General features: G+C 44.7%; 1 protein-coding gene across 1 annotated transcript in view; it reads right to left on the reverse strand.

Moving 5' to 3' along the window:
• The window catches only part of ST8SIA6 (ST8 alpha-N-acetyl-neuraminide alpha-2,8-sialyltransferase 6), a 213,759-nt gene extending 187,425 nt beyond the window's left edge, over window positions 1–26,334 (reverse strand). Inside the window, exon 1 of the mRNA XM_082258345.1 lies at window positions 26,210–26,334. Coding sequence (XP_082114471.1) covers window positions 26,210–26,301 — 92 coding nt within the window. The 5' untranslated portion in view covers window positions 26,302–26,334. The remainder of the gene's footprint in view (window positions 1–26,209) is intronic.
• Between the last annotated feature and the right edge of the window lie 667 nt (window positions 26,335–27,001).

The following is a 27,001-nucleotide window of genomic DNA, read 5'->3' on the forward strand; positions in this document are numbered from 1 at the left end:
CCTGAAGTCTGGAACCCATGGACATAACCAAAGACTGGGTTTCCTCCTTTCTGATGCTTTGCCAGGCTCTAACTGCAGTTGTCTTCAGTTGTTCTTTGTTTGTGGGTCTTTCTGCCTTTAGTTTTGCCTTCAGCAAGTGAAATTCATGCTCAATTGGGTTGAGATCAGGTAATTGACTCGGCCATTGCAGAATATTTCACTTCTTTACCTTCAAAAGCTCCTGGGTTGCTTTTGCAGTGTGTTTTGGATCATTGTCCATCTGTACTGTGAATCAACTTTGCTTTATTTGGCTGAATCTGGGCTGTAAATCTCTAAGCACTGCAGAATTCATCCAGCTGCTTCTGTCTTCTGTCACATCATGAGCAGTGCAGAATAGATGTCCCCAACCTTAGCCAATGACTGCCAAGCCATACCCCATACTCCACCCCGACCCCTCCCATTACTTATAGATAATAGAGACCACACAACGAACAGAGTAACAAATGGCCGTAGCAGCCTCTTTATTAACAAATAATCTTAAATTAACATAAACGATAAAACATTCCTTATAACAGAAACATATCAGTAACTAAGCCAGTTAGTCTTTGAAGGCACCCCAAGCTACAGTATGTTCCAACTATGCACTGCGGGATCTTTTACTATAATAATAGGCCTTCAGCTGCAACACACCGGCTCAAAGACAACACACTAACCGCAGTGCACCCAGTACCATATTCCAGCTGCACCGACGTTAACCAAAATACACAAGAGGATACATACCACCGATGGGTCCCAAACCCTTCCCTATCCTAGTTTTTCTTCTGCCAGGAAAGACTAACATTCGCCCCACTGCCATGACATACATTAATCCCACTAAAGAAACTGACCCGAAAAACTGTGAGGGTGGGTGGGAAGCTGCTTCCTGCGTCTGTCGGCTCCACTGGACGCAAGGGCTGAGCCATCCCTCCTTAATCTGCCCTAGACCCCCCCAGCCACAGGATACCCCAATCAGGTAAGCCCTGTACTTACTAAACAAAAACCTGACTGTTAACCCTTTCCTGCCTTGGTTCCCTTCTTCACCCTGCCCTACGCTATTTTTTTTGTTTTTTTCGCTCCGGGCCTCACTTCAATAAACACCAATGACCCAGTGCCACTGGAAGCCATGCATGCCCATGCCATCACACTGCCTCCACCATGTTTTACAGATGACATTGTGTGCTTTGGATCATGAAGTGTTTCAAGCCTTCTCCTTGCTTTTTTCTTCCCGTCATTCTGGTAGAGATTCATTTTAGATTCATCTGTCCAAAGAATTCTTTTCTAGAACTGGTCTGGATTTTTTAGATGTTTTTTGGCAAAGTCTTATCTGGCTTTTCTATTCTTCAGGCTTATGAATAGTTTCCACCTTGTGGTGAACCCTCTGTATTTGCTCTTGTGAATTCTTCTCTAGATTGCAGACTTTGACATTGATACATCCACCTCCTGGAGAGTGTCCTTCACTCGTCTGGATGTTGTGAATGCGTTTTTCTTTACCATAGAGAGGATCCTGCGATCATCCACCACTGTTGTCTTCTGTGGATGTCCAGGCCTTTTATGTTGCTGAGCTCACCAGTGCGTTCTTCTTTCCTTGTACCAAACTGTTGATTTGGCCACTCCTAATGTTGCTGCTATCTCTCTGATGGATTTGTTTCGTTTTTGAAGCTTTACAGTGGCCTGTTTCACTTGCATGGACAGCTCCTTTAAACGCATGATGTAGGTTCAAAGCAATAGATTCCAAATGCAAATACTACACTTAGAATTAACTCCAGACCTTTTACCTGCTTAATTGAGAAGAAATAACTAAGGAGTAGGCCACACCTGGCCATGAAACAGCTTTTGATTCAATTGTCCAATTACTTTCGGTCCCTTGAAAAAGGGGGGGGGGTGGCTATAGCTGTAATTCCTAAACTCTTCCTCCGATTTGAATGTACATACCCTCAAATTAAACCCGAGAGTGTGCACTTTCAGCCCATATCTATTATAGAACTATAGTTTAAACATTTTTTGGTAAATACCTGAAAAACCTAAAATTGTGCCTGTGTCCAAATATATATATATATGGGCTAACAATATACTCCATAACCTGCCACTGCTATAGTGATCCTTGCTGTCTTCCAGGTCCCTTGCCAAGAGGCTGCCCTTCTGCATAGTGAAACAGAGGGTCACACGCTTGGCACGTGCACCATTCAGAAAACACCTTATGTAAAAGGCATTCTCTGGCTGGACAAGGTAGCGATTGTGATGTCACCTCCTCCACCTCATCCAATCAGAGAACATTTTGAATTTAGGCCACATTCACACAGGTATACTGTTCCTTACACCGCGCCAAGGGCTGCCTTTACCCTTGCAGGAGGCATAGGTGTTTTCTGCAGCTGCGTGCCAGAAGCCTGGTAAAATGATTGACTAGTGGATGACTGTGCAGAGTCCGTCTGCATTCTAAAAGAAGCACTGGCCTCGCAGGGATGTATACTCTGGGATGTGCTTCCAGATCCCTACTGATCAATGCAGTCATCTGCCTGTCTTTGATTTGAATAAGCTGTCTGCTCAGAACACCCATGCCTATCATACGGGTGACGATGGCCTTTTGCATGGTTGTACAGAACAGTACGCCTATGTGAATGAGGCCCTATTGAGAAAAATATAAGGTGTTCCCTAAATAAGCGCCCCTGCTGGGCGAGCAACCGTCTGTGCTTACAATGCAGCAGGGACCCAGAAGAGAGAGAGGATCACTGTGGTAATGACAGCTACTAAAACAATTATTTGCATCTATGAGGATTGGCCAGGTATGGAATATGTATACTTATACATTGGTCTAATCTGGTCCAGACATACCTGGGGATTAGCTTTAAATTATGCAGAAGATAAGAAAAGGTTAGGTGGATGACAATGGTTTGGTGGCTTTAGTATTCATCAAAAACTGTATTATCATTTTTGGGTGGACCTATCTATATTAAACAATGCAAAAAGCAATGGCTGGATTTAATGATCTATCAACTGCTTGGCAGGAAATTGCCTAAAAAAATTCACAAATTTAATAAAGTGGCCTCAAGTTTTTCCATGAACTTTGTTGATTACTTGGTCAAGTAATACATTCTCACAAAGAATGTATTGTGAAATATTGTGTAATCTTGTATAACCATTTTCTTGGACTCACGCCTGTCATAGGCTACCATGTAAAAGTTATGTATAAAAGCCTTAGGTGAATTTTTTACACTAATCCTAACACTCTTGTTCAGACTTACAGTTGTCGGTAATAAAAACATGCAGTTGAGCCACACTTTTACTGCCACCCCCCTTAAACTGCAAAAGAAGCAGATGGGGGTGTTGACATACCATCTCCGCAATGCTTTGGTTCTCACTCAGAGCAAAATTGCTCTACCCCGTCCCATTGGGCAGGCACTGCTGCCTCCAACTGTGACCCTTTCAAGTGAAAAGGACTGCAATGCAATGCATATCACCTCCTTAACTAATAACAAATGTCTATAAAAAAAAGATCCAACCATGGATTACTATTAGAGACGAGACAATCTTGCCACACATCCAAACCTAGCCCAGTGGATGTCAACTTACTGTAAGAGCTAAAGGGGGCCTCAAATGTCACCAAAGGGCTGCACATAATGTTCAATATATGTAATGCTTCAGAGGACTGTCAGAAACTGCAGCGGAAATGAGAAAATGAGGGTCAGAGAGTGATAGATTTTTGGCTGGGGATGGCTGCAGAAGAAAATATAAAAATTAGGAATATGTTACATGAGGCCAGTAAAGATCAATGCTATGTTCCCATTACAGACTGCTGAGGTCCGCACATCATATACCAAGGGGCCGCATGTGGCCCTCAGGCACAGGATGAGCACCAGGGCCCATTTGATTACATTTTATAAAAGATGTAACACAGTATAAAAGATGATAACACAGTATACACAGTATAAAAGATGAACAGTAAGACCCCATTCACACTGCCGCGACCAGACCTTCATAAGGGGCGACTTGTTAGCGCGACTTCAGCACGACTTTGCGCGAATTCAGCGCGAATTGTATGATAGACAACTTTGTATGACTTTGTATTTGGCCAATCAGAATATGATGGTTCTGGGTCATGCTCAATCACACAAAAAAAAGTTCTTAAAAATGGTCGTTTTTGATAGAGAGCCAATTATTGAAAAAATTATTGAAAAAAAAAAAAAAAAGATTTCTTGGATTAGTGTCTGGGGGGTCTAAAAAGTGTACCTGTGACGTTTCAGCTCTGTAGCATGTCCAGAACCAGAAAAAAAAGATAATTTTTCTTAGAATTTTTAGTAGCGCAGGGTTGGGGCTCCGCTCCACCTGGGCGTTTTTGTTGCAGGCGTTTATCAGGCATTTTTTGGGCGTCTTTGGAGGCAGGCATGACATCTGAACTTCTGTTTAGGGGTATATATGCACACACACATATATGTATAAATACACATACACACATATAGGTGTGATAGGAGCGGAGCCACATCCCTGCAAATAATTTCATTAGCGCATGGATGTGGCTCCGCTCCTATTACACCTATATGTGTGTATGTGTATAAATACATATATGTGTGTGTGTATATATACCCCTACACAGAAGTTCAGATGTCATGCCTGCCTCCAAAGACGCCCAAAAAATGCCCGATAAACGCCTGCAACAAAAACGCCCAGGTGGAGCGGAGCCCCAACCCTGCGCTACTAAAAATTCTAAGAAAAATTATCTTTTTTTCTGGTTCAGGACCATTTTAATGGAAAGTTGGATCACAAGTCGCTTCAAATAAGATAAGGAGGCAACTCCCATTGAAGTCTATGGGACAAGTCGGATACAAGTCGCCTCAAAGTAGTACAGGACCCTTTTCTGAAGTTGGAGCGACTTCAGTAGTGCCAATTAAGACGGCACTCATTGATTAACATTGCTTTTGTTATGTCAAGCGACTTGGGGTGACTTGAGGGCAAACAAGTCGCCTCACAAGTCGCGGCAGTGTGAATGGACTCTAAAAGCTTGGTTGATAAACAGAGGCATGTCACTCATATGGATCTGTTAACCAACAAAGCCACTCATCACCATCTCACTGACAGCACTCATCACATGACTTTGTTGATAAACAAAGCAGTGTTAGTGACATGCCTTTGTTTATCAGCAAAGCTGTCACTATATTTCTTTTAGGCTACGTTCACATGTGGGCACAGCGGATCACGGGCAGAATCACCGCGATTCTGCCCGCAATCCGGAAATCATTGCAAATCGCGGGGCGCCTGTGCGATGCCCGTGATTTACAATGGCACCCAAAAACGCTGTGCGATGTTGCCGTGATTTCCGCCTGCCGAATGGCGGTAAAAGCACGCAAACAGAATCGCGGGACGCATGACGCACAAAAGAAGCTCTTGTACCTTTTTTGGGCGTCATTCGTACCGCGATTCTGTTTGCGCGATGTTAACGCGTTTCGGCAGGTGTAAATCGCGGGAACATCTGTATTGACAGAAATACAAATCATTTGGCAGGTAAAGCAGCTCTCATGTATGTCTTTTGTTTTTTCTCTGGAATGTGGCTTTAATAAATGTAGGAAAAATAGCAAGTTGCAGTGTCATAGCAGATCAAATTATATTTAATACAGAGGAATGTTCATGTCTATGAGTATTTTTTTCCAACTTCTATGTTGAGGCTGTATAATGGCGTCCATACACACACATAGATCTATATATATATATATATAGATCAATCTGTAGTGATGAAAGGTGCACTTTACAGCTCATCTCCGCTCTCTTACGTAAAAACACCATCAGAGGACCACGATAAGATCTCAGTGCTTAAAGGTGATAAAGATGCAAACATTAGAGGGCAGCCGGACTTGCAGGTACAAAAAGCTGCCCTCAGGCACTGACACCTTCCCGCGGGTACCTAGACAGTCGTATTCTGTAAACATTCATATTTAACCTACAGATAGGGGTGGGGGAGGGGCACTTAAAACACAACCAGTGGTAGTATCAGTTGTGAAAAGAATAACAATCGGAAAAGGTTCCCCAACATGTCCAATCACTCCCATAGACATTGGATCATCTTCCTTTATGGCCATTTAGACTGCATAAAGTTCTGTCTAGACTTTAGACCAGCCTTTTTCAATTAGGATGCCCAGGCACCCTGAGGTGCCTTGAGGTTTCTTCGGGAGTGCCTTGGCAAAATGCCTAAAAATTGCACAAAAATCGTATACAAGCCGGTGTGTGGATGAAGGCTGCCTTTTAGTTACAGGTTTTCATATGGACCATTACAACCTTCTAGCTGATGACTAATGGTGTCATCAGTAGAAAAGAAGGATGCCAGTCTCCTGCATAGTAGGGATCGACCGATATCGTTTTTTCGTTGCTGATACTGATACCAATATTTTGGCCACTGCATATCGGTATCGGTCGATATGGGCCGATATTCTGCACATTCAATCACACATCCAATGCAGAGTGACCAGTGCCCCCATCAATGCAGAGTGACCAATGCCCCCATCAATGCAGAGTGACCAGTGCCCCATCCAATGCAGAGTGACCAGTGCCCCCATCCAATGCAGAGTGACCAGTGCCCCCATCCAATGCAGAGTGACCAGTGCCCCCATGCAAAGCAGAGTGACCAGTGCCCCTATCCAAAGCAGAATGACCAGTGCCCCCAACAATGCAGAGTGACCAATACCCCCATCCAATACAGAGTGTCCAGTGCCCCCATCAATGCAGAGTGACCAGTGCCCCCATCAATGCAGAGTGACCAGTGCCCCCATCAATGCAGAGTGACCAGTGCCCCCAACAATGCAGAGTGACCAATGCCCCCATCCAATACAGAGTGTCCAGTGCCCCCATCAATGCAGAGTGACCAGTGCCCCCATCAATGCAGAGTGACCAGTGCCCCCAACAATGCAGAGTGACCAATGCCCCCATCCAATACAGAGTGTCCAGTGCCCCCATCAATGCAGAGTGACCAGTGCCCCCATCAATGAAGAGTGACCAGTGCCCAGTTATGGCAATGTCCCATACACACAGATCACAATGGGAACATTTTGTTGGCTTGTAAACTATTACAAATAAAGTCCTGCAACTCACAAAAACCAATCACATCGCCGTTTCTAAGTTTAGAGCAGCCTAGACAATGAAAGGTGGATTCTGATTGGCTCTTGTGGGTTCTGTGACTCTTTGCTTGATCCCATGAACCTGCCTGTAGGCAGAGAGATAACCCAGACACGGATCTATAGTAAAATCATATTTTCTCTTATTTAATAAGGCAGAGAGCACAGCCGCAATGATAAGCTGTAACCCAGAGCAAACACTCATAAATCTCGGCAGTCAGAGGCAGGGCTGCCGACGGTGCAGATATTTACGGATAAGCTGTAAAAATTCAGACTAAATAAGGTTTCCCTGGAGCAGAGAAGAAAATAAAAGTCCACAGCAAAGTATTGATTATTCTCACATCTTAGAAATATCGGAAATTCACAATATTGTTTTTTTCTGAGCATCCCAAATAATGGGGATTTTTTTTTATAATGAGATAGATGGCTGCCTGTCCAAGAATTGTTTCCATTTCTATAAGAAATGATTCTTGTTCCTATAGAATATAATGGCTGAAATATAACTAATATAGCACCAATGTCAGATCATACAATGATTGTCAGCTCTTTAGCATCGTCCTAAAAATGGTGAGCTGATGAGATCTAATCTCAGTTTTCCTCCATTTTATCTCATAATCTGATTGCTCAAAATATGATCAGAATTATGAATAAAGGAGATGCACCGAAATTTTGGCGGCGGAAACATATTGGCTGAAAATTGTGTTATCAGCATTTTCGCCGATAAGAGAAAAAGGTGCCGATAATGGCGGCCCGAAAAAAAAAACAAACAAACACAATTTTGCCACAATTTTACAACAATTTTGCTGTGTTTTTACTGTGATTCTACTGTGCTTATGGTGTGGTCATGTGACTCAGAAAGGTAACACTGGTGCTTTATTGATGCGTTCTTCCTGCATTTTTAGGCTACGTTCACATCACTGCAATTCTGCCCGCGATCCAGAAATCATTGCAAATCGCGGGACGCCTGTGCGATGCCCATGATTTGCAATGGCACCCCAAACGCTGTGCGATGTTGCCGCGATTTCCGCCTGCCGAATTGCAGTAACATCGCGCAAACAGAATCGCGGGACGCATGACGTACAAAAGAAGCTCTTGTACCTTTTTTGGGCGTCATGCGTCCCGCGATTCTGTTTGCGCAATGTTACCGCGATTCAGCAAGCGGAAATCGCGGCAACATCGCAAAGCGTTTGGAGTGCCATTGCAAATCACGAGCATCGCACAGGCGTCCCGCAATATGCAATGATTTCCGGATCGCCGGCAGAATCGTGGTGATTCTGCCCGTGATCCGCTACGCCCAAATGTGAACGTAGCCTCAATGTATTCCAACAGGGAGGTGCGTAAAATGCAGCAAGCAGGATTTTTAACACAACAACGGATGCACAACCAACCAGTGTGAGGACATACATAGACTTTAAAGGGATGCATTTTTCTTGCGCTCAAGGTGCCAATAATGGCCGACAATAAATTCATATTCATTTAAATCCATATTAATTAAAAAGTCGAATATAATATAGGAATTTGTAAAAAAAAAATACAGATTTTTAAGAAACAGTCGGTTTCGGTTTTCGGCCAAGTGCATCCTAAATTTTTGGTTTCAGTACCAAAATTATAATTCGGCGCACATCTATATCTCATTGCTGCCGATGACTGAAAATATTCCCCTTCTGACCGATTGACTCAGTTTGATGAAATCCCATCTATAGCAATCAGAAGGGAAGTTGTGGCTATTTCACAGTTTGCTGATTTGATTGTTTTGATTGAAGCACACAATCAAACGGATAATAAAAACAAAGTGTGTGTGCGGCCACCATAAGGCCTCTTACACACGATACTCCTGTTTGGGCATCTCCATTTTTCAGCCATAAATTTGTCTTATTGAAATGCATGCATTTTCGCACATTTGCGTCTTTTCGTGCAAATGTATTTTTGTAAAATATGCAAATTAGGACTTTTCAGTTCAACAATATGTACGTGTGCGTTCATTTGTGCGCAATTGCGTGTATTTGCGCGCATTAGGAGTAAATTACTGTCCAAAAATGCTAATTTTTATTTTATTATTTTAAATTTTATTCTTACTGAAGAATACACGGCGCTCATTTACGCACTTGTGTACATAGGCACATTACAATTAATGTTTGTAGATGGCTGACACTGCACCGACCCGACAATGGGACAATCCTATTCCCTACCCCCACGCGCACTCCCACTGCCCATTTGATAGCTATGTGCCATTGTCCGGTCGATGCAGTGTGGGGCATTGAGATCGGATTGTCGGGTTGGTGCAGTGTGGGGCATGGAGATCGGATTGTCGGATCGGTGCAGTGTGGGGCATGGAGATCGGATTGTCGGATCGGTGCAGTGTGGGGCATGGAGATCGGATTGTCGGATCGGTGCAGTGTGGGGCATTGAGATCGGATTGTCGGGTTGGTGCAGTGTGGGGCATTGAGATCGGATTGTCGGATCGGTGCAGTGTGGGGCATGGAGATCGGATTGTCGGATCGGTGCAGTGTGGGGCATTGAGATCGGATTGTCGGGTCGGTGCAGTGTGGGGCATTGAGATCGGATTGTCGGGTTGGTGCAGTGTGGGGCATTGAGATCGGATTGTCGGATCGGTGCAGTGTGGGGCATTGAGATCGGATTGTCGGATCGGTGCAGTGTGGGGCATGGAGATCGGTTTGTCGGATCGGTGCAGTGTGGGGCATTGAGATCGGATTGTCGGGTTGGTGCAGTGTGGGGCATTGAGATCGGATTGTCGGGTCGGTGCAGTGTGGGGCATTGAGATCGGATTGTCGGATCGGTGCAGTGTGGGGCATTGAGATCGGATTGTCGGATCGGTGCAGTGTGGGGCATTGAGATCGGATTGTCGGGTCGGTGCAGTGTGGGGCATGGAGATCGGATTGTCGGATCGGTGCAGTGTGGGGCATTGAGATCGGATTGTCGGATCGGTGCAGTGTGGGGCATTGAGATCGGATTGTCGGATCGGTGCAGTGTGGGGCATTGAGATCGGATTGTCGGATCGGTGCAGTGTGGGGCATTGAGATCGGATTGTCGGATCGGTGCAGTGTGGGGCATAGAGATCGGATTGTCGGATCGGTGCAGTGTGGGGCATTGAGATCGGATTGTCGGGTCGGTGCAGTGTGGGGCATGGAGATCGGTTTGTCGGATCGGTGCAGTGTGGGGCATTGAGATCGGATTGTCGGGTCAGTGCAGTGTGGGGCATGGAGATCGGATGGATGTCTGTTATAAGAGATGCCGTTGCCCGACCTGTTGGTGCGCATGCGCACATGATCCGTTACGATGTTATCTAAATTCCCTACCTATCACGCGCATGCGCACTAGGATGTGTGACGCGGCTACAGCTGGTGCATGACAAAGCCACAGCTGATCTGCACCGGAAATGACGGAGGTATGGAATTCTGATGGGGTATGGTTTTCTGATAGAACACCGGTAGTCATCTATTGGCTGGCACCCGCTGATCGGCTTCTGCTGTGACTAATTACAGCAGAAGGGGTGCGCTCGCACTCTACCCGGAAGAGCAGGATCACACACACATATTATATATATATATATATATATATAGATGATTCTGCAGAGAGCAGCTGCCCTATAGCAGTAAAGCTACAATAGGGTGGTTGTTAACTGGTTAACATGGATTCCAATGGCCCTAGTTCACACCAGTGCAGTGCATTCAAGTCAACAAAAATAGAACATGCTGCATTTTTTCTGTATGGAATACATCTGGAATGCAGCAAAACGCATCAAAAATGCATTTGAATGCACACGTCCTCAATTGAGATGAAGGAAAAATAAAGGGGGGAAAAATGAATTAAAACGAATCAAAAAGGCACATGTGGAAAGGCCTCAGAAATGTAGAAACTGTGGTATGAACAATCCCCTAAGAGCCGGTTCACACTTATGTGATGACAGACATCGCATGTGATTCGCACCACACTGCTCTGCAAATCACATGCGATGTCTGTGCAATGCAAATTTAGCCATACAGATTGTATGGATGAATTTGCATCGCATTTGGACCAAACTCGCACAGGACCCTTTTTTGGTCCGCACCAGAATCGGATTACATGGATGTTCACACCTATGCGATCCGATTCATGTGCAAACTGACAGTTCACACTGCGATATGCGAATTGATCTGGGGGGGGGGGGTGTCATTAACTTTGTATTGACACCCCCAGCGATTTGCATATGGCAGTGTGATCTGTCTGCGAGTTGAGTGCAATGTGGGAACCCGCAGTGGATTCGCTGGGTTCCCGCATCGCATATATGTGAACCGGGACTAATGGTCAAATAGGGGAGATTTACTAAAACTGGAGAGAGCAAAATCCGGTGCAGCTGTGCGTGGCAGCCAATCAGCTTCTAACTTCAGTTTGTTCAATTAAGCTTTAACAATAAAACCTGGAAGCTGATTGGTTCCTATGCAGAGCTGCACCAGATTGTGCACTCTCCAGTTTTAGTAAGGCTAGGTTTCCACTAGTGCGGCTACGAAGTCGTGCTACTTCTAGCACGACTTCGTAGCAAAAGTAAACCGCGGCTTCAGTTAGACTTGTCCCTCATATATAGAGGGAAGTCGCGCTCAAAAGTAGTACACGATTTACTTTTGAGGTCGCGGCAACTGAAGCCGCGGCAGTGGAAACGTGCCCCATTGAAAACAATGGGTTTTGACTTGCTGTGCGACTTGACATGTGTCAAGTCGCACCGCAAGTCGCACTAGTGGAAACCGAGCCTTAATCAACCTCACAATTACACAGAATATTGCATTCTCCATCATTCTAGTATCCTGTTCTTTGTCATGTCCATGTTATGAAAATGTATCATTTCTGTGTTTTATTTTTTATTGAATGATAATTTGTATCAAATTCTACAAACAAGAATCCATCTACAACTGCGGTGTCTATGGGTGGGCACTAAGTCCACTGGTCGCCTCACAGGTCGCCGTAGGTCGCCTTCCACAGGGAAGCTGTGGACCCGTTCTAATAGGAGCAACACAAGTCGCTCCGACTTAGAAAAAGGGTCCGGAGCTTCTTTGGGGCGACCCGGAGTGACCGTCATAGACTTCAAGGTTATGAAGTCCGTGCCGGCCGCTCCGAGGTCGCGGCGAGCTGCTCGCACCGCGACCTCAGAGGTCGCCTGGGGAAGTCGGATCGCCCCAGTGTTAAAGGGGCCTAAGAGTCGGTTCACAATCCGACTCAAAGTCGCCCCGACTTCAGGCGACTACTGAAGTCGCCCGTGCAGCGCGACTTCAGCGCGGCTTGCAACGACTTCTCATAATAGAAGTCAATGCAAGTCGCTCCGACTTTGCAAAAAAATAGTGCAGGAACCTTTTTCTAAGTCGGAGCGACTTGGGTCGCTCTGATTAGAACGGTTCCATTGCACAGCATTGGAAGCTACTTGTCAGGCGACCAAGTTAGGCCCCATTCACACTAGGAGATTTAGAATTGGCAGCAGAATTGCTATGATTCCAAATCATGGTGGAAAACACAGTTGGGCACCATCATTCTTAATAGCACCCCAAACGCAGTGCGATTTTGCCAAGATTGTTGTGTGACAGAATGACATGGAAATTGCATAAAAACACTCCTTTAGTCCCGGTTCACACTGGTGCAATGCGGGAAACCCTGCGATTCAGTGCTGGTTCCCGCATTGCACCTGAATCACACAGCAGCTCACACTGAGATCTGCAAATAGCTGGGGGTGTCAATGTAAAGTTAATGACACCCCCAGACTGTTTTGCAAATCGCAGTCCGAACTGTGAAATGGTGCAGGAATCAGATCGCATAGTTGTGAACACCCATGTGATCCGGTTCCAGTGCGGACCAAAAAAAAAAGTGTCCTGCACCATTCAGGTAAGAATGCGATGCGATTTCAGCCATACAGTTAGTATGGCTGAAATCACATCACCCAGACATCGCATGTGATCTGCACAGCAATGCGGTGCGAATCACATGCGATGTCTGGCGTTGCACTAATGTGAACCGGCCCTTAAAAGTTGTGTAAAGCTTGTTGCCAAAAAAGGAACAGGAGCTTCTTTTGGGCAACAAACGCACATAGGGCAGCCCATTGAAGTCAATAGGCTGCCCTATTCACGACATGTAGAAACGCATGCAAATCGCTCTTAAAATATCTGAGAGTTCGGAACGTGGCCTAATTACCAAGTTACAAATTCTGACCTGATCACTAATGATCCCCCCCGTAAATGTGGTGCCGGCAGCATCCTCCCTTCCCCCTCTCCTATTAGCACAGCCAAGCATACAAGTTTATGGCGCTCCGCACAGAGGGTTTTCATTTCAGGTCCATTCACACCAGATGTTGGCACATTTATTTCACGCAGGTCAGTGCAAGGATGTGAATGAGAGCAGTTCAAACTGGTGCGATGCGCTGGTATGTCAGTGCAGCACAACAACCCGCAACCAATGTCAGTACAGCACAACACCCCGCAACCAATGTCAGTGCAGCACAATGCCCCGCAACCAATGTCAGTGCACCACAATGCCCCGCAACCAATGTCAGTGCACCACAATGCCCCGCAACCAATGTCAGTGCAGCACAATGCCCCGCAGCCAATGTCAGTGCAGCACAACACCACGCAACCAATGTCAGTGCAGCACAACACCCTGCAATCAATGTCAGTGCAGCACAACACCACGCAACCAATGTCAGTGCAGCACAACACCGCGCAACCAATGTCAGTGCAGCACAACACCCCGCAACCAATGTCAGTGCAGCACAACACCCCGCAACCAATGTCAGTGCAGCACAACAACCCGCAACCAATGTCAGTGCAGCACAACACCCCGCAACCAATGTCAGTGCAGCACAACACCCCGCAACCAATGTCAGTGCAGCACAACACCCCGCAACCAATGTCAGTGCAGCACAACACCCCGCAACCAATGTCAGTGCAGCACAACACCCCGCAACCAATGTCAGTGCAGCACAACACCCCGCAACCAAATGTCAGTGCAGCACAACACCCCGCAACCAATGTCAGTGCACCACAATGCCCCGCAACCAATGTCAGTGCAGCACAATGCCCCGCAGCCAATGTCAGTGCAGCACAACACCACGCAACCAATGTCAGTGCAGCACAACACCCTGCAATCAATGTCAGTGCAGCACAACACCACGCAACCAATGTCAGTGCAGCACAACACCACGCAACCAATGTCAGTGCAGCACAACAACCCGCAACCAATGTCAGTGCAGCACAACACCCCGCAACCAATGTCAGTGCAGCACAACACCCCGCAACCAATGTCAGTGCAGCACAACACCCCGCAACCAATGTCAGTGCAGCACAACACCCCGCAACCAATGTCAGTGCAGCACAACACCCCGCAACCAATGTCAGTGCAGCACAACACCCCGCAACCAAATGTCAGTGCAGCACAACACCCCGCAACCAATGTCAGTGCACCACAATGCCCCGCAACCAATGTCAGTGCAGCACAATGCCCCGCAGCCAATGTCAGTGCAGCACAACACCACGCAACCAATGTCAGTGCAGCACAACACCCTGCAATCAATGTCAGTGCAGCACAACACCACGCAACCAATGTCAGTGCAGCACAACACCACGCAACCAATGTCAGTGCAGCACAACAACCCGCAACCAATGTCAGTGCAGCACAACACCCCGCAACCAATGTCAGTGCAGCACAACACCCCGCAACCAATGTCAGTGAAGCACAACACCCCGCAACCAATGTCAGTGCAGCACAATGCCCCGCAATCAATGTCAGTGCAGCACAACACCCCGCAATCAATGTCAGTGCAGCACAACACCCCGCAATCAATGTCAGTGCAGCACAACACCCCGCAACCAATGTCAGTACAGCACAATGCCCCGCAATCAATGTCAGTGCAGCACAACACCCCGCAATCAATGTCAGTGCAGCACAACACCCCGCAATCAATGTCAGTGCAGCACAACACCACGCAACCAATGTCAGTGCAGCACAACACACCGCAACCAATGTCAGTGCAGCACAACACCCCGCAACCAATGTCAGTGCAGCACAACACCCCGCAACCAATGTCAGTGCAGCACAACACACCGCAACCAATGTCAGTGCAGCACAACCCATGGGAAAAAACAGCTTGCCAGCACAAGTTTGGCACCTCTGCCAGGCCATAGAGGAATCTTCAAACTACAGCCCTCCAGCTGTTGCAGAACTACAAGTCCCATGAGGCATTGTAAAACTCTGACATTCACAGACATGACTAGGCATGATGGGAATTGTAGTTCCTGAACAACTGGAGGGCCATAGTTTGAAGACCCGGCCATAGACCCTTTGCGAGCTTCAGGATGTAAGGAGAAAAAAAGCATGGTAAAATGCACGCAGCATGCCATTACACGTGCGATTACCTGTGCTCGATGCATACATTGCGCTGTGCATGGACCCTTAGCCTGAAGGCAGTTGGACAGGGATTGTAGGGGTGATTTACTAAAGGCAAATAGACTGTGCACTTTGCAAAGTGCAGTTGTTCCAGAGCTTAGTAAATAAACAGAATCTCTGCTGACTTCTATCATCCAATCATGTGCAAGAAGAAATCGCTGTTTTTTTTTTTTATTTCCCAGCATGTGATTGGGTGCTCTGTGTAAAGCGAAACCTTACCTTATTTACTAAACTCTGGAGTAACAGCACTTTGCAAAGTGCACAGTCTATTTGCCTTTATAAATCAACCCCTGTGTGCCTCACTGCCCCGCCCAAGGGCCGCTTCACACCACAACGCAGTGCATTCTGTGCTCATTTCCCGCGCCACATTCAAACGCACTGCCCTTGCGTTCTGCAGTGGGTGCCAATGTATGGTAACGCCACCCCAAACACAGATCGCAAACGCAGTTTGGTGCGGCACGTTTTTAAAAGTACTGTTTGTGCTTTCCGATGCGTTTTGGAGCAATTGAAAAAAAAGGAATGCGATAACACACTGCAGGGGGAGCACGCGGTTACCTATGCGATCCTGGTGTGAGCTCCGCAACGCTCGGGTGTTACCCTAGACCAGTGATGGCGAACCTTGGCACCCCAGATGTTTTGGAACTACATTTCCCATGATTCTCATGCACTCTGCAGTGTAGTTGAGCATCATGGAAATGTAATTCCAAAACATCTGGGGTGCCAAGGTTCACCATCACTGCGCCTAGACTCGGAGAACATTCCACTCATTCTAATCTAATCTAAAAACAGCAAATTTACCTGCAAAACATTCATGGAAAAAAAGTCCAAAATCCAAAGCGATAGTTGTAGGATCAGGTGGACTGGGGTGCAGTAAAGTGTTACTAAACCCAGGACCCTGCATTCACTATATCTGATCTCCTACAGTACACAGAACATGAAATGCAATTATTTTAGTAAATATAAACTGATAAATACCTTTTCTCATCAGCAGTATATAGCAGTCTTGTGACTTCTATCAGTGTCTGATTAAAGCTTGAAAGAGGATTTTTCATTCTCCTCTGACTGTCCTATGAGGCTGCAGGACCCCTGACCCTCTGTCTGGACAGTGCTGATTGGCCCTGCGCTGATCACATGCACTCTCCCAAGAAAAAAAAAAGATCTCTAGCAATACACAATAAACTGAGCATGTGCAGAGTGACCCCAAGGCTCTGTACCAGGGTTTCTCAACCAGGGTTCCTCCTGAGGTTTCTAGGGGTTCCTTGAGCAATGGGCAATTTCTACCTCTCAGATAAGTTCCCAATGACCCCATTGATCCTTTTATCTATCTGTAAGGGGGTAATTCTTCCCAATGATGACAAGAGTAAAGCCCCGTACACACGTACCGATCGTCGGCCGAACGATCGGCCGTCTTTTGTCCAGGGCTGTCGGTGTCTGTTGAAAAGTGCAAAAGACTGCACAAGAATTTTGTCCGCCGACTACAGCTGACTGCAGAAGTGATGTCATGTAATGGTTAACTTTCCCTGTGTTTTTTCTTTTCTGAGCATGCCCAGTCTTGCTCATCTGCTGTCTGTCGGCCGAATTCTGTACTGACTGGCGAACAATCGGCCGTTCTGGTGTCGGCATACAAAAATTTTAATGCTTGCACGACAGATTCTTTTCGGGCCGAATGTGCGCTGTCGGCTGTCGGAGGCATCATACTAACAAGCCTACAATCGGCAGATCGGTCGTCGGCCGAAGCTTTTCGGCCGACGATCAGTACGTGTGTACGGGCCTTAAGGAGCATTCTTCCCACTGACTGTCACACTAATGTGTCATGAGTTGTAGATTATACATTTTTAGCAGGGGTTCCCCGAGACCAGAAATTTATTTAAATTGGTAGTATACTCCGCTTTTTAACTTTTACCTACAGGTAAGCCTATAATAAGGCTTATATTAACCACTTCCGCACTGCTCACTAGAGCTGTACTGTGGCAAAGTGGCTCGATAACGTCTGGCAACATAGTCCTACGTCACCAGACATTGCCTTCTCTCGGCGGCGCGCGTGTGTATTCAGTCACAGCGGGAGTCCGGCCAGGGGAGGAGCGGCGGTGATTGCTGCTGCTCTTCCCCGATCATGGGGGAATCGAGTGTGGAGATCCGCCTGCTTGTGTAAACAAAGCGGGCGGATCTCCTAAGTGACAGGCAGGGTCAGATTGCAGGGTTCAGCATAGCTGAACATGCGATCTGTCCTTGTGTCACTCAGTCACCTCCCCCCACACATGTCAGTAAGCACCAGGCATACATTAACCCCTTGATCACCAATAAAAATTAACCGCTTCCCTGCCAGTGTCATTTTTACAGTAACAGTGCATATTTATAGCACTGATTACTGCAGTAATGTCACTGGTACCCCCAAAAGTGTCAAAAATGTCAGTCAAGGGTCCGATCTGTCCGCCGCAATGTCGCAGTCCCGCAAAAAAAATCGCAGATCGCTCGTTTAAAAAAAAAAAACACCAAAAATTACATATATCTTTCCCGTAGTTAGTAAACGCAATATCGCTTATTGCGATTTTTTTTTACCAAACATAGGTAGCAGAAAATAAATTGGCCAAAAATTTAAAAAAATTTTGATTTTTACATTTTTTTGGGGGGAATTTCATATAAAAAAATGTGAAAAAATACTGTTATTTTTTCAAAATTTACGCTCTTTTTTTGTTTATAGCGCAAAAAGTAAAAATCGCACAGGTGATCAAATACCACCAAAAGAAAGCTCTGTTTGTGGGAAAAAAAGGGACATCAATTTTATTTGGGTACGGCGTTGCACGACCGCGCAATTGTCAGTTAAAGTCGCACAGCGCCGAATCGCAAAAAGTGGCCCAGACGTAAGACAGCAAAATCCTCCGGTGGTAAAGTGGTTAAGGCTTACCTGTAGGTAAAATGAATATCTCCTAAACCTGCACGGTTTAGGAGATATTCGCCCTGCATGCAGCCGCTGACACCAGCGGCTCATGCGCTCTGAAGGTCCGGCAGACCTTCAGAGCTCCTTGTCGACTCCCTGCCGGAAAGTGAACTCCCGCGCGCATGGGTGACGTCATTGCGGCTTCGACCACTCACAGCGCCGGAGCCGCCGGACCCGCAAGAGATGCCGAGGGAACATGCCAGCGGTGTCTGGGCGACCGTATCAGGGTTTCATTGTAAGGTAAGTATTTCATAATGTGCTAGTATGGGATGCATACTAGCACATTATGCCATTGTCTTGCAGGGTTTTTTTTTTTTAATGTACGGGGATACTATCGCTTTAAAGGCTTCCTCTGTGTTGAAAAGGTTGAGAAAGGCTGCTCTGTACAGTACTGTCAGGAGATGGATTGGGAACAGTGGAAGTAGGGGAGGATCAGAGAAGACAGGATCAAACAGCCTTTTTACACAATGCAGAGGTTTAACCCTTTACTGCAGGGGTCCCCAAACTTTCTACACAAAGAGGCCAGTTTACTCTACTTCAGACTTTAGGGGGGCTGGACTATGGCCTGCAGGAATATAATTTTTTTTTTTGGCATCAGTGAGAGTGAACATTGCCCCAACTTCGGTATTAGGAGGAGAAATAATGCCTCATTGTTGATGTCAGTGGCAAGAATGTTGCCCCATCCTTGGTGTCAGTGGGCAGAATAGTGGGGTTGATTTACTAAAACTGGAGAGTGAAAAATCTGGTGCAGCTCTGCACAGAAACCAATCAGCTTCCAGTTTTTTTTTTTTTTTTTGTCAAAGCTTAATTGAACAAAGTGAAGTAAGAAGCTGATTGGCTGCCATGCAGAACACCAGATTTTGCGCTCTCTAGTTTTGGTAAATCGTCCCCAGTGTATCATATCAGTGGGATGAATAGTGCCCCAAGGGCCAAATAAAGACAAGCAAAGGGCCACATCTGGCCCCCGGGCCACAGTTTGGAGACCCCCCTGCTTTACTACTACTTGTACAGACTGATTGTACTGTTGTGGGTTCAGTAACACTTTAACACGTGCGCAAAACCACGCATTAAGGTGCGCTGCAACAGGCAGCTCAATCCATATGAAGGGAAGGACAGCGCTCCTCCACGTCCCCAAACACCGACTTGCGCCTTTTCTGCAGTGCGCAGAGTTAGTGCCGCTTCACACTAATGCAATGCCAGACATCGCATGTGATTCGCACCGCATTGCTGTGCAGATCCCATGCGATGTCTGTGGATGCGATTTCATCTATACAAAATGTATGGCTGAAATCGCATTGCATTTGCACACAAAATGGTGCAGGACTCTTTTTTTTTGGTTTGCAGTGGAATCGGATTGCATGGGGGTTCACATCTATGCGATCCGATTCCTGCAATATTTCTCAGTCCACACTGCGATCTGCGAACCAGTCTGGGGGTGTCATTAACTCTACATTGACACCCCCAGCGATTTGCAGGTCTCAGTGTGAACCGCTGTGCGATTCAGGTGCGATGCAGGAACCGGCACTAAATGGCAGGGTTTCCCGCAACGCACCAGTGTGAACCAGTGTCTTTTTTATTTTTTATTAATAAATAACATTTAATGAGCCATTTTCCATCGGTCATAATATAGTGGAAGAGGAATTGCAAGCTTTGCTGCTTCTGCATTTTCTTTGTTCTGAAACCTGATTGGCACCACATCGGCGTCCATGGCCAGCAGATTCACCACCTCACCCTTGTCTTCATCCCCCCACTGCACCCCCAGGACCACCATGACCTTATTGCCCACATCGTGCCGGGGCCTCTTCTGTGTGCCGGGGGGGGGGGGGGGGGGGCTGTGGTCGTTGGCGGCCGGCATGCCGGACATGACCCGAGTCCTCGCTCAGTGACAGGCAAAGTAGGGACCCACTACTAAAGGAGTGTTTTGATGCGATTTCCACGTGATTCAGTCACACAACAATCTTGGCAAAATCGCATTGCATTTGGGGTGCCGTTAAGAATCTGATTCCTGCACTTTTTCACAGTTCGCACTGCAATCTGCGAACCGATCTGGGGGTGTCATTAACTTTTCATTGACCCCCCCCAGCGATTCACAGATCTCATTGTGAACCACTGTGCGATTCTGGTGCGATGCGATAACCAGCATGGATTCGCAGGGTTTCCCGCATCGCACCAGAGTGACCCGGGACTTAGTGTGTTGCCTCAGGTTGTGCTCCATTACTTCCCCATAGGTGGCATATTGATTATAAATCGATTATTCCTAACTCTAAGGGGTTGATTTACTAAGGCCCCCGTTTCCACTTGTGCGACTTGACACATGTCAAGTCGCATGACAAGTCAAAACCTATTATTTTCAATTAGGACCGTTCTAATTGCTGCGACTTGAGTTGCTGCGACTTGATAAAAGGTTTTTGCACTACTTTTGGGCGACTTCAGTGCGACTTGTCCCTCATAGAATGAAGTCGCACTGAAGTCCCCAGAAGTAGCCGCAAACTTGAAATTGCTTGAAATCGCGCGACTTTGTAGGCGCAATAGTGGAAACGTAGCCTAAAGGCAAACAGACTGTGTGCTTTGCAAGTGCATTTGCTCCCGAGCTTTACTTTGCAAAGAATATCCAATCACATGCAAGGAAAAAATAAATAAAAATGTGTTTTTGCTTGCACATGATTGGATGATGGAAGTCAGCAGAGCGTCTGCTCATTTACTAAGCTCTGGAGGAACTGCACAGTCTATTTCCTCTTTAGTAAATCAATTGGAGAAGAAATCCATTATTCATCAATGTGTATATGGCAACAATAATGCTGGCCATACATGTAAAGATCTGATCCAATGACTATGGAGAATATGAAGGGATCTGTTAAGTATTGATCAGACACATGTGATGTCATTGATCGCTTTACAGTAAAACCGATCGCTTTCATTTGCTAGGTGAACGTTGCATTGAACAATATTTTCAATCAGACAGTAAATCTATCAACATCATTCTGTGCATTACCAGCACTGTACACCATACACAGAGCAATGATACATACAATTAAATTGGCTGGTTCACACTATAGCAATGTCAGACATCGCATGTGATTCGCACCTCACTGCTCTGAAAATCACGAGCGATGTCTGTGCGATGCCAATTCAGCCATACAGATTGTATGGCTGAATCTGCATCAAATTCAGAACCCTTTTTTGGGTCTGCAGCAGAATTGGATCGCATGGGTGTTCACACCTATGCAATCCGATTCATGCCTCAACTGTCAGTGCGAACTGAACTGGGGGTGTCGTTAACTTTGTATTGACCCCCCCCCCCAGCGATTCACATATGGCAGTGTGAACTGCCTGCGATTTGAATGCGATGCGGGAAGCCGCAGTGGATTCGCAGAGTTCCCGCATCGCATATATGTGAACCGAGCCTTAGCCCTGGTTCACACCAATGTGATTTGATAGTTCCAAATCGCATGACAAAGTCGCCCCCCATTTGCGGCAATGGAACCGTTCAAATCGTTGCGTCTGAAGTCGCAGTGACTTTGAAAGAGGTCCCTGCAATACTTTTCTGCGATTTCATTGCAACTTGCATTGACTTTTGTTAAATCAAGTCGCAAGCCGCAGTGAAATCACACATCAAAATTGCACTGAGCGGCAGCTTTTAAATTTCGAAGCCGCACCGGTGTGACCCGGGGGTTAGGCTACATTCACTTGTGAGCGTCAGCGACTGCAGCGTGTATTTGTGTTTTTTTAGTGGAATGTTTTTGGAACGGCACTATTCATATGAATGCGTCTCCCTCTGCTCAAAAAACGCTCCAAAGAAGCTCATGTACCAATCCTTGCCACAGAGGTGCACTTTTTGCCGCAATTGTAGCACGTTCTGCCGCTCGATAATGGAGGCAAAATCGCACCTTGTTTGGGGTGCCACTAAGAAATAACGACATCGCAAACGTGTCCTGCGTTTTGCCGCAATTCTAGAATCGTGGGCAGACTGGCGGTGATTCTGCCCACGATTCCAATCGCCGAGGTGCAAATCGAACCTTACTGTGAGATTGAAAATAGAATTGGAAGATTGAAAGGATTGTTAATGCAACATACACTGACCAATCATACGGAATAATCCACTTTAATCAGCACAGAATCGGAGAATATGATTGGATCTATGCAGTAATGAAAGGACGCAGCCCGTCCCATCGATGGATTTCCAGCAAAACAGAACGAATTCTTTGAAATATGCGACCAATAAGTGTATGCTATATCAAACAATCCTTTCAATCGTCTGATTGTATTTCTAATCAATTAGTAAATCAGTCAACAATACGATCAAATAGAAAATTGCTCCATGTATGACCACCAATGATTTTATCAATGATGTTATTGATCACTTTACTGTCTGATTGGAAATACGACTGAAAGATCGCTCAATGCTCCATACACTTAATTATATCGAATGATCTACTTTCCAACAATTGGATTTTTTCATCAGAATAATAATAATAAATGTAACGATCTGATCGAATGATTCTTTACAATGTGATGAAATCCTATGAATTATCAAAAAGACACATACTGTGTGATCAATCAATTTTGAGCAAAACTGATCAATTTCATCAAAATTATTCTGATCGATCTGAACAGGAAATCCAAACGTCAGACCGTGGAGAGATTGATATGATTGGTAATGGTGACCATATACTGAATGATTTTATACACCATCCACTTATTGATCGATTTACTGTCTGGCAGACAAATATGATTGGAAGATTGAAAAGATCGTTTGATGCGCCATACGCATATTAATCATATTGATTGATCTACACTCCTATTATAGTTTTTATCCATCAGAACCAATCATAATAATTTCAATTATTGATCAGTATTATATACAATGGTATTATTGATCAATTTACAGTTTGGGGGAAAAAATATGATTGGAAGATTGAAAAGATCGTTTAATGTGCCATACGCATATTAATCATATGGATTGATCTACTTTCCTATTATAGGATTATCTATCAGAACCAATCATAATAATTTCAATTATTGATCAGTATGATATACAATTGTATTATTGATAAATTTACAGTTTAGGGGGAAAAAAATATGATTGGAAGTTTGAAAAAAAATCTATCTTATGTCCCATACACTTAATGATCATATTGAATGATCTAAATCCCTATGATTAGATTATTCTTCAGAACCAATCAGAATAATTTCATTTCAGTTGATCAGTTTTATATACAATTGTATTATTGATCAATCTGGGAGAAAAAAATATGATCAGAGGATCAATACAAACATTCGATGTGTCATACACTAAACAGTCATATTGAATGATCTACATTTTTATGATTGGATTATCAATCAGGACTGATCAGAAACACTTCAATCAAATTGATCGGATTTATATACAATTTTATATATTAAAATTCTGTCTGGGAGCTAAAAATATGATCAGAAGATTGATAAGATCATTGGATGCACCATACACATAACAAACATATTGATTGATCTACATTGCTATGATTGGATTATCGATCAGGACTGATCAGAATAACTTCAAACAAATCGATCAAATTTATATACAATTTTATTTTTGATCAATATATTGTCTGGGAGCACAAAATATGATCAGAAGATTGATAAGATCATTGGATGGACCATACACATAATAATCATATTGATTGATCTACGGTACATTCCTATGATTGGATTATCCATCAGGACTGATCAGGGTAACTTCAATCAAATTGATCGGATTTATATACAATCGTATTATTGATCAATTTACTGTCTAGGAGAAAAATACAATAGGAAGATGAAAATATTGCATCTATCATATTGCATGATCTGCTTTCATATGATTGGATTATCCATCAGGACCAATCAGAATAATTTCAATTCAATTGATCGGTTTTATATACAATCGTATTGTTGATCAATTTACTGTCTCGGAGCAAAAAATATGATGGGAAGATCAATAAGATAATTTGATGTGTCATACACTTTACAATCATATCAAATTATCTCTGATTGGAATATCTATCAGGACCGATTAGAATAACTTTAAATAAATCAATTGGTTTTATATGCAATCGTATTATTGATCAATGTACTTCCTGGGAGAAAAAAATAAGATTAGAAGATCGATAAAATCGATGCTCCTATAAACTTAGTGATTGCATCGAATGATCTCCGTTCCTACAATTGAATTCTCCGCCGAGATTGATCAGAATAGTTTCAATGAAATTGATCGGTTTTATATACATACGTATTATTAATCAATTTACTGTCTGGGAGCAAAAAATGTAATTGGAAGATCAATAAAATTATTCAATGCAACATTCATGCAGCAATCTTATTGATTGATCTACATTCCTACAATTGGATTATCAGTCGGGGTTGATCAGAATAACTTCAATTCAATTGATCAGTTTTTTATACAATTGTATTATTGATTAATTTATTGTCTGGGAGTAAACATATGATCGGATGATCAATAAAATCATTTGATGTGTCATACACTTAACAATCAGATCGAATGATCTACATTCCTATGATCAGATTATCCTTCAGGACCAATGAGAATAACTTCAATGAAATCAATCGGATTTATATACAATGTTATTATTGATCAATTTATGGTCTGGGAGAAAAATATGATTGGAAGATCGATTTAATGCATTATACACATAACGATCTTGTTGACTGATCTACATTCCTATGATTGGATTATCCTTCAGGACTAATAAGAATAACTTTATTTAAATGAATTGATATTTTATACAATATTATTATTGATCAATTTACTTCTGAAAGATCGATTTGATGCACTATACACATAATGATCTTGTTGACTGATCTACATTCCTATAATCGGATTATCCTTCAGGACCAATGAGAATAACTTCAATGAAATCAATCGGATTTATATACAATGTTATTATTGATCAATTTATGGTCTGGGAGAAAAATATGATTGGAAGATCGATTTGATGCATTATACACATAACGATCTTGTTGAATGATCTACATTCCTATAATCGGATTATCCTTCAGGACCAATAAAAAATAACTTCAATGAAATCGATTATTTTTTTATACAATATTATTATTGATCAATTTACTTCTTGGTATAAAAAAAATACGATTGGAAGATTGATCAGATGATTTGATGCACCATAGACATAACGATCATATTGACTGATCTACTTTCCTACAATTGGATATCTACAAGGACTGACTGGAATATCTTTAATTTTATATGCAATCATATTATTGATCAATTGCTTTACACTCCAACAATCTGATGTTTTTCTATCAGAACCAATTGGAATAATTTTAGATAAATGAACATACAATCGTACTGTTGATTGATTTACTATCTGGGAGAAACAAATCTGATCGAGAAGATCGATGCCCTCATACACCCAGTGGTCGTATCGAATGATCTCCATTACTAATTAATTTTCTGTCAAGATGGATCAGAATAGTTTCAATAAAATTGATCGCTTTTGGTTGAAATTGATCCGTCCTTTCGATAATCCATAGATCTGATGGTATTATCGGTGAAGAATTGTTTGGATCGTGTATGGAAGCGTTCTCTGGAAGAATCCTATCTCCGGGGTTGAGTTTCTGGAACCAGCACACATTATAGCACCAACCTAGGCTGGGGCGAGGTACGGGCGGTATCAGTGCCCATAGCAGGCGGATGGTATGTGATGGGTCGGTGATGAGTCGGTGATCCCCTCCCCCATCCCCGTACCTGTACCGGGGGGCCTCTCCTATGGCCAGCCAGACGGTGATGAGGACGAGCAGCAGGCTGGTGCCCAGGAGGATGAGTCCGCTCCTCCGCATGGTCTCCGCTCTGCCCGGTCCTCCTCCTCCTCCGCCGCCCTCTGCCCACCTGTCTCCGGAGCACAGACAGCCTGTGTCTGCCCGACCATCCTCCGCCCACCCCGGCCGTACCTCCTCCTCCTCCTCCCGGGGACACGGACCACCTTCCTCCGGTGCCATCATCCGGGGGGAGGAGGGGGGGATGTATATCGTTCCATCACCGCCACCCAATCCATCCACCGACCCACCGAGTACCGTCCCCCTACCAATCTACATACACCGCTTCCTGCAATATACATCCCCCATTCACATGCAAATTCCGACTTTTTGGTAAAAGTCAGTATGCAAATCAGTTCTGGGTGTGGCTATTAATTAGACAGATAGGACAAGACATGTTCTGTAGACTTTCTCTGGGACAAGGTCTTCTACAGACCAGGGCATACATGCCAAAACAGACCCCCCCCCAAGATGTATGAGCATTATGTGTCAGCAACCCCCCCCCCCCAAGATGTATGAGCATTATGTGTCAGCAACCCCCCCCCCCCCAAGATGTATGAGCATTATGTGTCAGCAACCCCCCCCCCCCCCAAGATGTATGAGCATTATGTGTCAGCAACCCCCCCCCCCAAGATGTATGAGCATTATGTGTCAGCAACCCCCCCCCAAGATGTATGAGCATTATGTGTCAGCCACCCCCCCCCCCCAAGATGTATGAGCATTA

Source organism: Pelophylax lessonae, assembly GCF_965119305.1.
Source record: "Pelophylax lessonae genome assembly, chromosome: 5".
Lineage (NCBI taxonomy): Eukaryota > Metazoa > Chordata > Amphibia > Anura > Ranidae > Pelophylax > Pelophylax lessonae.